We start from the raw sequence: 12,992 nt of genomic DNA, 5'->3' as shown, positions 1-12,992 counted from the left end.
CATTTCCCCCTTTTCTTTGTCTTTATTCCTCACACCCCCTTGGGACAAAAACTTTGGCCTTCTGCTTCAAGCCCTTCATACCATGTCCTGCTTCCTGTCTCCGGCCTCGTGGCTAAGTGTTAATGGTAGCCCGGGCGTGTGATAAGACAGCCTGAAATGATAAGTCCTTCTGAAATAGTGTATCTGTTACTCTGTGCAACAAAAACAGATAACAAGGTTACAGGGAGTTTTATGTGCTCACCTTTAAGTGTCTGTTGAATATAATTTGATATTTAATCATTTGGAAGACTCATTAAGATCTATATTTCGTTGCATAACATCTGTATAACAATTCACCGACTCCGAAATGATCTAACATCTTGCTTGATCATAAGCCTGACGCTTGGAGTTCAGCATCATCATCCTCTGTCATTTATGGATGAACAGACTGAGCCACTGATCAGGTCACTGGCCCAGATCACTACAGCTCCTAGGTAGAGAGCCAACACTCAGGCCCGGGTCCTGACCCAGGATAAATATCAGTTGGCTTGTTTTGACTAAATTGGTTACCGGCTTGTTAATAGAAAGCCCTAATGGAGAGATTGCCAGAGAAACCAGCTTAGCCTTGAGCTGTAGCTCTTCACATTTCTAGTCTTATGTTCATTCACCTGAAGCCATTAACATCTTCAGTTATAGCTGCTTTTTTTTATGTGGTATCTTTCCGGGTTTCTTTTTTTCAGTAATTTGTACCTGACACAGACATTTGGTCAGTGTTTAGAAAGTGATCTCTCAATCATATTGCTGTCACTAATCTACTGCATAGAAGAATCTTGAAAATTTTGTCACTAACATCCATTTTTAACTTTTTTTAATGTCAGTTAACATCAGAATAGTTGTGTGCTGCTTCTTTAAATGCCCACCAGCTACAGGTGAATTGAAATCTACCAAGTGGCCTAACGGGTATGAATGAGAGCCCAGTGCTTCTTGACAACGGAGTGGCTGGTTTGTGTCCTGAAAGTCGGGTTTGCAGCATGGAGTTGAGCAAAGGGAAATAGCCCATGTAGGGACTATCTTCATATGCTGACACTTTCTAAGATTTTGCTATCTCCAATTTGACTGGCTAATAGGGCAAGATGAGAAGCAGTGTTTCCCTTCATGACAGAAGTTTCCGGGGAAGAGGGGAAAACAGTTGGCTGTTTGGGAAACAAGAAAGAACTCCATGAATGTGGGAGGTTCTGGAGAGAAGTGAACTGACAGACTCTGGGTTGAAGGTTTAGTGTGTCCTCTGCCTTGAAGAAAAGTTTTTGACTTTCTAAAAGACTTTGTATACTTCTAGCCTATGTTTTACATGTTCTTTTATAATCTAAATTTTTTTAAGTTAACATTATTTTGTGTGGACTTTCTGTGTATTCACATAGCCTAACTTTTTTTAATTCCATTGCATTAATAGTTACATAGTTTACTTAAATATTTCTCTGTCATTTACTGATCATGTGAGTTGTTTCGAGTTAGTCCATATTAGAAACAGTACAAATAAAATGATGTTTTTACAGGCTTTCTTTGTGTCCTGGTTCCAAAATAGGAATTACTGGATCTTTATATGATTAGTCGGTGTGTCTTTCTCATATTGGCATGGAGTGTTTTGAAAATATCATATTAATTAACTGTGTCACCAGCCCCACCAAACAGTGGGTTTTATGATCTTTAAAACGTTTTTCTCATTTTATCAGCTGAGGCACCACTACATAGCTGTTTCATTTTGCTAAAGCCAAACATCATGGCAAATGTCGGTTTGCTGTTTTCTCTTGGAAACTCTTATTCATATCTTCTGCCCGTTTGTGTCCTAGAGATTGGGTATTCACCTACTACCTTTGTATGGTTTTAAAATATGTGAAATAGTTTAACATTGTAACTAGTTTAGTCATTTTCACCTTGTTTACTGTCTTTAGCCAGTAAAAATACATTGAGATCTGCAGGGTGTGTCACATGAATGTAAGCATATTTTTCCCAGAGTTGTATGCCCCCTAGAAAGTAGTCAGGTTTGAGCTGTCACCAGAGGGCAGGTGCTGCCCCAGGGGGGCATGGATCAAAATTAGGAAACAAATTAGCTGGAATGGCAGGGCGTTTGGCTGTCCTGCCAAGCCTGTGAATTTGGTCGAGATGCTGAAAGAATAATAATCCGTGACACATTTGTCAAGTCGTATCAAGAAGTGGGCTAGACATCAAAACTAGGCAAGTATGGGACAGAAATATGCTTTTGTGCTCAGGCTGGGCTTTCTTAGCATCCTGCTCTCATCATAGAGAAACAAAGTCACTGGAGCATGTGGTGGCTTCGTGGCACCGCTGCCACTGGCTCTTGGGTCCCTGTCCTTTAACTAGTGGTGAAATCCTCAACAATCCAATGAAAATTGCTGAGGGTGAACGCACATTAAAAACACATCAGTTTTTATGTGCATATCGGTTCTTGCACCACTCCTGTTTTAAAATTAGAGCAGTTACGCAGATTAAATGCTCTGTGGGGTGTGTGTGTGTGTGTGTGTGTGTGTGTGTGTGTGTATGTATGTATATATATAAAATGTATCCTCTTACAGACTTACTTTTTTCCCACAAAATATCTGTTGACTTACGTGGTCTGGAGAATTGAAAGAGCTATTTTTTCAAATCTGCCTCTAATGTGTGCTTTCCAGTTTAAATACAATTCACTGAAATATTTTCTTTCCAGTCTCCGGAGAATACAGAGGGCAAGGATGGATCCAAAGTAACTAAACAGGAGGTAAGTGTATCTTTGACTTCCTGTATTTAATTATTTTAACTGGAATTTTTTTTTAATATTGTTAAGATTGTATGCATCTGAATGAATGCAGTTCTGAATAAGGCTGTTGAGACTACATAAACCAGAGATAAAAGTGTCACTGTGTAGCATTGCTTGGCGCAGGTAAATTTCAGTTGAGATCACTGATGAGACATTTTCCACTTACTATGTTGTTTATGTTTCTACCTGTCGGTCCTGCTGTCTGTTAAAGTAGATACTGAGAATTCCTTCTGGGCAAAGAGCGAGATAATAGGTAAATTCATCAAGGAGAACAAAGTCTGCCTTTCACAGCAAGGAAATGAAAGATGGTTGATTTAATAAATTCTCTGCTCCAGTGAGTGAATTATACATTTCTTTTTTAGTTCTGAATATTTGCCTAAAAGGAGTCATCTCTAGAGTCAAAAACTGTGGAAGGACACACGAAATGTCGAAATACTGAACTTTTTTTTTTTTTTTTAATCAGGAATATTCTTAGGGCTTTGGATAATGAATTGAGCAACAATTCAAAGAAATTCTGTATTAAAATTCAGAAACCTCCAAAAAAACTAAGAAATTGAGAGAGATGGTTGCATTTACCCACTGTGGTAATATCATGAACTTCTAAAAGGAGATGGATGAAAAAGTAGCAAATTAGAGGCTAACTCTGATGACAGCCATTCACTTTTGCACAGAGCTTTACAGTGTGTGGAACAACTGCAGTTCTTACCCTTGAACTTATAAACTAAAAGAGGTCACGTGAAAGACAGAAACAGTATTTAGTTACAGATTCTTTGATTGAGGGATTCATATTGTGGTTTAATAATTCAGAGGAGTTTGTCATGCATAGCAAAACCGCTCCACAAATGTGTACACGGAAATTTGTTCTGCCAAATGGAAAACCTTTAACAGAATCTATAACTAAATCAATGTAAAAGCCAAACGAACAAAACTGCCTGTCACCAAGGCCCCACCATGCATTGACCCAGCATTTAGTGTCACAGAGTTTGGGAGGTGAAGTTTCTAATCTCAGGTCAAGTTACTAAACACATGCTTGGACGAACCAAAAAATGGTATGTGCTTGGATTTTCTTAAAAATGGCAAAACTATAAATTGTAGGGCAGTTGGCTAAGTATAACAGATCTTAATGTTTTTAGATTTGGACACAAAATGCGTTTGGATTTTTCCTTTAGGAACTGCTATTTAAATTGATCTGTCAGTCAGAAAACCTAGAAACCATTACACATGATAGATCTTGGATAGTGCACACTGTCTTTTCCAGCCTTCTACACTGAGCAGCCAAGCTGGTTAGAATATACATAAAAGATTCTTGCTTATACAGCTGTCTTATACATATTCTATTAGCCCCAGAATTTTAGTTATTTATGTTATTTATATATTTTATTATTTTTAATATTTCATTTTATATTATTGCATGTACTACATCGTGGCCAACAAAAATCGTTCCTAGAAAACACTCTTTCCCAGTCATGTAAGCTATGACCAGATTAAAACTCATGATTTGTCTTCAGGACATCAACGCGCTTGTTTGAAAAGTGAAAAGGTCAGCCAGCTGGTGGTTTAGGGTAAGAACTCTTAAACAGTATATTGATTGATTCCCCCACCACCGCCAAAATTGACTGAATTTTCTAGTTATGTCATTGTGTATGCACAGCCTTGACTATAGTGAATAGATATCAGTCACAAAGCAGGATCCTGTATTGAAAATCCTCTTCCACTGCCATGATGTGTGAAGGGCGTGGTGCAGAGTATAGTTTTTGGATAATAAATGACCAAAACAGTACATTAGAAGCATTTCCCTTGGCAGTTTGCAAAGCCCTTTCACATTCGTTATTTTATCTGATCCATTTAATAACCCTGAAATGAGGGCAGAGCACATTCATTCCTCAACAGCAATGTATTGTGTACCTTTAATGTTCCAAGCACTGTTCCGGGCTCTGCAGAATCCACAGTGAACCAAAGAAGGAAAATCTCTTCCTTCATGCAGCTTCCATTTTAGTGGGGGGAGAAAGAGAGTAAAATAAAATCATTGGATATTTGCTATGAAGAAAAATAAAGCCAGGAAAGGGAATAATGAATATCAGAGAATTGCTGTTTTTGGTAACAGGCGGATGTTATTATGTCCAGCTTTACTAGAGGAAACAAGGTCCTGAGAGAAATACATTATTTCCCACAGGTGTCACAACCTGTATATAGCAGAACCAGGAAAATTATCTGAGCCCTGATTCAAAATCCTCTGTCCTCTGAGCACCTGGGTGGCTCAGTAGGTTGAGCGTCCGACTTCGGCTCAGGTCATGATCTCATGGTCCGTGAGTTCAAGCCCCGCATCAGGCTCTGTGCTGACAACTCAGAACCTGGAGCCTGCTTCTGATTCTGTGTCTCCTTCTCTCTCGGCCCCTCTGCTACTTGTGCTCTGTCTCTCTGTCTCTCTCTCTCTCAAAAACTAAATAAACATAAAAAACAAAATCCTCTGTCCTCATGCCACTTTTGTGGTAATCATAAAAACATGGTTATCCAGTGCCTTTTCTCTGTCCTCTCCATTCCTTAGCCAATGCTCTGATATCCATGTTTCCCCACTTCCCATTTTTGCAAAGAAGTTAATTTCTTTTTTCTTTTTTTAATTTTTATTCATTTTTGAAAGAGAGAGGCAGGGCACAAGCAGGGGTGGGCAGAGAGAGGGGGACACAGAATCTGAAGCTGTCAGCCCAGAGCCCGACACGGGGCTGAAACTCACAAACCGTGAGATCATGACCTGAGCCGAAGTCAGAGCTCAACCAACTGAGCCACCCAGGTGTCCCACCAAAGAAGTTAATTTCCGTTTGGCTCCTCATTTATCTTTGGAAATTAAAAGCAACTTGACTTTTGGCGTTTGTTTGCAAGTACACATGGTCCCTGACTTGTGATGGTTTGACTTACAATTTTTGGCTCTACTGTGGTGCAAAAGCAATACTCATTCAGTAGAAACCATGTTTCCTGGTTTGCTCTTTTCCCAGACTAGCTGTATGTGGCACGATGTGCCCTTGTGATGCTGGGCACTGGCAGTGAGCCACAGCTCCTAGTCAGCCCTGTGATCATGAGGGTGAACAACCGATACACTAACAACCCTTCTGTACCCACACCACCGTTCTGTTTTCCACTTTCAGTCCCGTATCCAATAAATTACGTGAGATATTCAACACTGTATTATAAAATAGGCTTTATGTTAGATGACTTTGCCCAACTGTAGGCTAATATACATGTTCTGGGCACATTTAAGGGAGGCTGAGCTCTGATGTTCAGTAGGTTAGCTATATTAAACGCATTTTCAACTGAAGACATTTTCAACTTACTGGCTTTATCAGGATGTAACTCCATTGGAAGTTGAGGAAAATCTGTACGTGGTCAAACTTAGAAGCATTAAGAAATCTTATAAAAATAAACATACTTCCAGACTCCATGGGAATGGCACATATGTTTCAAGCAGTATTCAGCAAAGTCCAGTGATTCTACTTGAATCCAGCTACACCAGTGAACTCTGCCATAGCGAAATAAGACTTCCATGTTCTTTTGCAACCAGGACGTTAACGTAAAAGGCTCTGTGTCTTTTGGAGTAGCCTTCACCAGAATTTGCTCCAACCCAGGGAATGATGAATTAATCAAATGCTTTTTGAAGAATTTCATTGTACCCAGCACCTAGACACCACATTGACAAACCCTCCCATTCTTTGTCTCTGTAACTCTTGGTGGCATACCATTCTGAAAGTCTCCTTTCCTCCTCTGATAACCACTTTTGGCCACTTCTCCTGAAGATTCACCATCAACAAATCGGGAGAAATTCTTATTAGCTCTTTTTTCATAGTAGCCCTGCCCAACAGTCTGAGTCTCAAGGGAATACTTAAGATTCTAGTGCTCTAAGGAGGAAAAAAATAGCAGTCTAGTCTATTTTATATCCAATAAATATAGCCCAATCATTTATAGATTTTAAGGCTGTGAAAGCTGATGGAACTTTCCAGGAAGGTGTACATGCTTGCATGCATAACCATGCTGCTGACTGTGAGTGAAAGGTTCGTCTCAGCCTCCACTGTTTGCAGTGAAAAAGAAAATCTCTTATGATGGTTGCTGGAAAGGAAAATTTGAGAAAAATCCTTTTTTTATAGCATAGAAAGAAGAGCTGGTAAATTTTAGACAGGAAGTCGTAAAATGATTTTACAGTAAAAGATGTGCTTTTTAGAGATGGTTGGGTTAGACAGCCTGGAGAGGCAGGCCTTGTTTTTGCATTAATTTCCTAGGCTTTTTATTTTGAAACTCTTGTACTGGGTCTGAATTATAAAAAGATAGGGAGTCCTTTGGATCAGAACAGCTTTCAGGCCCTGCAGAGCAGTGCTTGCTTAGGTTGGAATGTTTCTGGAAATCCCAGAGGGCTCTCTGACATCCGCCTCTTCAGTTTGCCCAGGTGTTCCCATGGAGAAGAAAGGAGCAACAGCACCAGAGTTGGAAAATCTGTCACATGATTTGGCTTTACTTCAATGAGATTTTCCTCAGGACAACTGCTTGGTGGATAGGAAGGCAGTGATGAGTAATAGTTAATATATTGGCTTCTTTTCAGGCACTAAACTAGACAGTATCCGAGTAGTGGCCTTAGCACACCTCACCTTAAGTTCACACTAGTACACATTTCTGGTGCTTACCCATGAGAAGTGCACTAGGGGTACAGATATGAGATAGATGAGGTGAACAGTGAGGTAAGGCCAAGGCGGTACACGTAAGTCAACACGAAGTGGAGAGGGGTTCAAATAAGGTCCTTTCACCCCTTCTGAGCATAGAGGCTGCGATTTTTTTCCCTGCGATATTTTCTGAGCACTCTTCTGCCGGCTATGCTTCGCTTGGGAGATGGTGGTGTAGTTCTTCAGGCCATGCAGAAGCATCAAAGATGAACTCTGTTTGGTAATTAGTGGATGCTCCTTTGCTCTTCCGTGTTCAAAAGAGCATCTGAAGAAGCACAAGTTACACACTTGCTGCCTGGTTTGATTGTTACTGTTGTCTTTTCTTTGGTGATACCCAGTTCATTGCAATTAACGATACTGAGAAAGGCAGCACAGGATTTGGGTTCTGGTTCCCTGCGACTCATGGGTGTGTTGTCATGAATGCACCCATCAGTGCACTTACGATAATCCTAGCAGACACCGTGGTATTTCCTGTGGAGCGTGTGATACAGGCATGCCTCCCATACTACATGTTGCACTGTACATCCCCTTACCTGGTGCAGTGAATATATCATGGCCACCACTTCACCGACACAGTCTCCTAGTCTCTGCACATTCTGTTCGCTGGCCTTAAGTCCAGCTCTGATTTTTCTTCAGGACCCCAGGGTTAAAATTATTCATGGAGGCTCTGGCCCTTCATTTCCTTCTGTAGTTTAAAGAGAGATGAGTTTAGCTTCCTCTGGCTATTTTCAGCCAGAAAGTTCTGAGGTGTGAAGACGGCATGAAATATTTCTTCCAGTTTGGCCTGACCAGCTGACCTGTGCTGACCTCAGCACGGCTTCAGGAATTCCATAATTCCTTGCAATTGTGGCACGGGTTCCTCCTGACCATCTTTGCTGACCCCCTTGAAGAAATTATTTGAAACATTTAAGCTATTGTAAGGAGGCAAAGTTTGTATAAGGCAGCCTGAATTAGGTAAAAGATTGGAGTTCATTTTTTCAGCACGTATTTTTGAGAATCTACATGCTAGGTGGTACGCATACTATTCTACCAGAGACAGAGCAGTGAGTAAAACAGACAGAGTATGGAGTATTTATTTCTGGAACACTTTTCAAGAAAGGCAGTTATACTTTCAGAATGTGAAATCCCTTGGGGAGCCATCTTTTGCTGATGGTAAGTAGAATATCGGTTCTGTATGCTTATTTCTGAAACTCCTAGAACCGTTGTTGCTATTTTAAATTTTCTTTGCGGCCTCATTTGCTTAATTTGCATCCTTGAAGAGAAAAAGATTTCCTTAAAAATACTAATCTCAACCCAGTTTTTCTAAATTTTCTCAACTTCCAAATTAAAAGGAAAGATTAGTGAACCTTTTACTCTATCTCAATCTTTCATTAAACATATGCATTTAGCAGATAAATAAATGTGCTTATTTTGTTACAGATAAGAGGAAGTATTTCTTGTGAACTGCCTAAGATTTATAGTCATTCTCTTCTCTAACATAGTAACAAGTCAGGGAACTCCTATTTTGGTTTCTACACAATTATGTAACTCTCCTTTTGTATTAATTTATAAGTTTTAGTTCTATTTGTAAGGAACAAGAGTCAGACCGGAACTAGTTCTTAAATAGCTCCTCAGTTCTCGTATTGTCATTTTTATCACAAGTAGATTACAGGTCAGAACCTAAATTAATCTTCCTTTCTTTTTCTTACCTGCAACACCCTTAATTAGGAGAGGCCATTTCTTTGAATAGTGTGTCTGCACCTCTTTAGAAAACTTCCTGTTGAGTATTATGGTTCCCAGGGCACTTGAAGTATGTTTTAGTATGCTTGCTTACCTGGAGAGGGTAATGGGAGTCATACATTACACTCTTTCAACAAGTAAGATACCAAGAATAAATTTTTAAAAATCAGCTGGGTTGTGTCTAATAAAACTGTATATTTTTCCATTTCCTTTGTAGCCCACCAGACGGTCTGCTAGATTGTCAGCGGTGAGTACTTTAGAACCCTCTTGTTGTTAGTTCTTATGAGTAAATATTCCCTCTGTTCAGGACAAAGCAGCAGAAGGAAGATTAAGGTGTTATTTCCCTTGAGTTTTTTTGTTTCCTTTTTGGAAATCAACGTGGGTCACAATCTGTGGCAAATGTGACTGGTGTTGCCAAGCAATTCAGTTGATCAGATATGTCAGTGAAAAGTAGCTGCCAGCCCCATTACCAGGCGTACAAAACCCAGGAAGGTGTTTGATATTTCTAGATCTCTGAAACAAAAGAAGCACATTAGCAAAGTCCTACCCTTCTGATTCTGCACATGATGTGTTAAAGTGGAGATGAATTACGATCCTCTCTCCACGGCCTATACTTTATTCAGAAACATGCTAAAAGTCATCGGAATCCATGCGCTTTAGTCCCATTTCAGAACTAGAGAATCTTTGGAAAAGTAATGATTCCACTTTGCCACTCAGAGTCTCCCTCTGTGGGCCAGGCCTGGGGAAGAGACCAGGGTTAAGATCATTAAAGCTGGGATGGGCAGCTGTGACCAGCCTTGGCCATAAATGCGCTCCAGGCCTTCTCACCAGGCTGTGCTCCCTGCTGGCTCTTGTGGTCCTCCTTGCCGCCCTGCAGAGGTACCAGCCATTACTCTGCCACGAGAGGTCAGCCTGGCTCTCTGGTGGAGGATGTTGGTTAAAATAGCCGCAGCCCTTGCTGAGACCTGAGATGTAGGAGGAAAGGCACTGGCTTCTTGGCTGGCAGGAGCTGCTAGCTGCTTTAGCCTTCGGGGGAGCATGGATTTCATGTCAGCCAACACCTGTGCCTGGCACAGTATAGGGAATCAATGCAGAAAGGGCTATGAGGGCACTCACAAGTTCCGAAGTATAGCCAATTTGGGGTTGGGTGAGACAGTTTCACGTGAGTCCCAACCTAAGGAAGCAACATCAGAGCCACTGGAAAGATGAAGAGCCGGGAGATGCAGTTGTGTGTGTGCACAATTAATCCGGATTCTGCCGAAGTCCCTCAAGATGGTGTGCTCTATCCAATATTAACTATCACCATTGTTCAGTACTTATGTTTTAACTTCCGTTAGGCTTAGCTGTAGATTGTACTACAAGCCGTTGCATTCTGTGGATCTCTGTCCCATTAAGGGAGTAGACCTTGTAAGTCAAATAAAAATCAAAATTTAAAACAAGGCTTTTCCTGAGCACCATGAACCAGCGGTATAAGCACCTTCCACTGAGATCATTGCCTGTGGTGCTGACACAGAGCTTCCTCGGTGGCCGGTGGGATTACAGCCTGCAAAATCTCATCTTTTCCTGTTCCATCAAAACACTTAAATGCTGAATGGAGGAGAGGTCTATCTTTACAGAAAATACAAAAGGAAATCTTTGCTGTGAATTGTGACAACAAATACATGTTAATGCAATATATCAAAGCCTCACATTACAAAATTTTTTAAATTCTGAAAACCTAGTAGCCATGCAAGCTGCTATTTAGGTAACAGACTACAGATTCAGGTGGTAAGAAGCTTAATAAAAATATCCCTTACTTTTCAGACCCAGTTGTCCTTTTTTATTTGAAAAGTCCTAACAGCCAATCTTCTGGAATTGAACTGTCTACAATTTTACTTTATGCGTTTGATGAACAGGGCCAGATTCAATATGAACCTGAACCACCTACAGGCACCAGGGACGAACATGTATTTTCTCCAGAGGGGGATATCCTGGGCAGTGTTTTCTGTTCAAAAGCCATTCTCCCTAGTGTTGGGAGAGATGGACACTTATTTTTTTCTAGCTTGATGAGAGAAATATTTGCCCTAAAATAGCTATAGAAAAGCAGAGGCTTTAATGGGTTATCTTCCCCCATGTCCTCATGTGCCCCCACCCGCCCTGGAAAGCAGGTGAGGGCTGAAGCTCTATATGTTATGGAGGGAACCATGGCCACAGGGCAAGCAGTGCTCATGGCAGCAGGGAAGAGAACCGCATGAAGCAAGAGAAAAATAGTTGCTCAGTGGATTCTTTGGCTAAGTTTAAGAGAAATCTTAAACTTTCGGAGCTAACAGTGGACATTTTATTATAATCATGTTCTTGATAAAAAGCTCTAGAGGCAAATAAGCCTAGTGTCTGGGTGGGCGAGAGATTCTTCTCACCTTGAGCTGGCATTGGAGAGGATGCGAATAGGAAGAAGCTGAAGCTTGGCTACAGAACTTGAAATTGACATCAGAGGTGGAAGGATGTGGAAATGATTTTGAAATACTTCACAGGCAGCGGTCTTCATTACCGGATGGGCTTTGCCTGCAATTGTGCTGTGATTTCTAGACTGTTGGGAAGGCCAGTGTGACTGAATTCATTGAGTCATTTGGCCGAGGGCCTGAGTCATTCCTCTTGCTGCTGTGCTGTGATCAAAGGAAGTACAGAGACATCAGAGCTAGAAGCTTAAACCTGTTCCTGGAGAGCTACTCTGGACTGGGGAATAAAGAGTCGGCTTTTAAATCTCACCTGCTGTTCACTTGAGAACCCAGGATGAAAATAGTCACGAAATGCACGGATCTTTATGCTGCTACCTGATGCCGAAAATAGAAAGAGGTTTTTTTTTTTTTTTTTTTAAATGAACAAAATCGTAGTCAAAATGAACTGGTGTCTTCTGCAGTCTCGTTGCATTCCTTTTGGTCTCGAGGGTTGTCTTTTTCAGTATTTGTGTAATTTATCTTTGCAGAAACCTGCTCCACCCAAACCTGAACCTAAACCAAGAAAAACGTCTGCTAAGGTAAGAGGTGCTCCTTTGACTGACTTTGGCCTTTTAAACAATGAATAAATTATAATTTTGTGTCGAAAAATCCCCCAAGGAAAAATCACATGTAATGATTCGGGCTAAATGTACTGACTAGGAAACTGTCACCGTTGTTGCAAAAGGCATAAAGCACGGTTTTACGCTTTCCCAGGAAAGTGTTCCCATTTGGTCAGTAAAGGTGAAGGAAGTCAGAGCGTGGTGCTCGGAGAAGCCGCCTGTCCAGGAGGGTTTGTTAGCAGTGCGCCAGGGTGGCTCGGGAGGTGGGAGGCTGGGCCCTGGTATTGCAGCTGCCAGTAGCTCAAGGGCTTGGGGGAGGGGATCTGACTTCATATAACTGGTCTTAGTGGCTTAGTCTGATGACTGACATGTAATAATTAACACTAGCCAATAATTAATATCAGCAAACATTTATATGGTGGCTCTTATACTATGCCAGACCCTGTTCTTGCTTTTCTTATGAAACCCTCGCATCAACCCTATGAGGTAGGTACACATACCCCATTTTGCAGACAAGGAAACAAGCAGAGAGGTATGAAGAAACTTGTCCCAAATTGCTTTTCTGTACTCTGCCCTTCAGAGCAGTGTTGTGAATTGTTTGAAACGATGTGTATTTGTGGCATGGGTAGATGATTCTGAAGCAGAACTCGCCCCTGTGGCTTAGTCTTCAAATCAGGAACTTTTCTGGGCGCCTGGGTGGCTCAGTCAGTTGGGCATCTGACCCTTGATTTCGGCTCGGATCATGATC

At 41.1% G+C, this 12,992-nt stretch overlaps 1 protein-coding gene and 1 long non-coding RNA gene across 4 annotated transcripts in view; one reads left to right on the top strand and one right to left on the bottom strand.

The window, feature by feature from the left end:
* The window catches only part of LOC122238678, a 39,265-nt gene that overhangs the window by 14,929 nt on the left and 11,344 nt on the right, over positions 1-12,992 (bottom strand). The window contains exons 3-5 of the long non-coding RNA XR_006217724.1: positions 11,956-12,020; positions 11,607-11,852; positions 4,697-4,775 (exon numbers count right to left, since the gene is read on the bottom strand). This is a non-coding gene — a long non-coding RNA (uncharacterized LOC122238678). The remainder of the gene's footprint in view (positions 1-4,696; positions 4,776-11,606; positions 11,853-11,955; positions 12,021-12,992) is intronic.
* The window catches only part of HMGN3 (high mobility group nucleosomal binding domain 3), a 31,901-nt gene that overhangs the window by 17,175 nt on the left and 1,734 nt on the right, over positions 1-12,992 (top strand). For all 3 annotated transcript variants that reach the window (XM_042986704.1, XM_007090134.3, XM_042986703.1), the window contains exons 2-4: positions 2,702-2,752; positions 9,428-9,457; positions 12,173-12,223. In XM_042986704.1, the coding sequence (XP_042842638.1) occupies positions 2,702-2,752; positions 9,428-9,457; positions 12,173-12,223 (132 nt within the window). The remainder of the gene's footprint in view (positions 1-2,701; positions 2,753-9,427; positions 9,458-12,172; positions 12,224-12,992) is intronic.

The sequence above is a fragment of the Panthera tigris genome, chromosome B2, assembly GCF_018350195.1.
Source record: "Panthera tigris isolate Pti1 chromosome B2, P.tigris_Pti1_mat1.1, whole genome shotgun sequence".
NCBI classification, from domain to species: Eukaryota; Metazoa; Chordata; class Mammalia; order Carnivora; family Felidae; genus Panthera; species Panthera tigris.
This window is presented reverse-complemented; position numbering and strand designations above follow the sequence as displayed.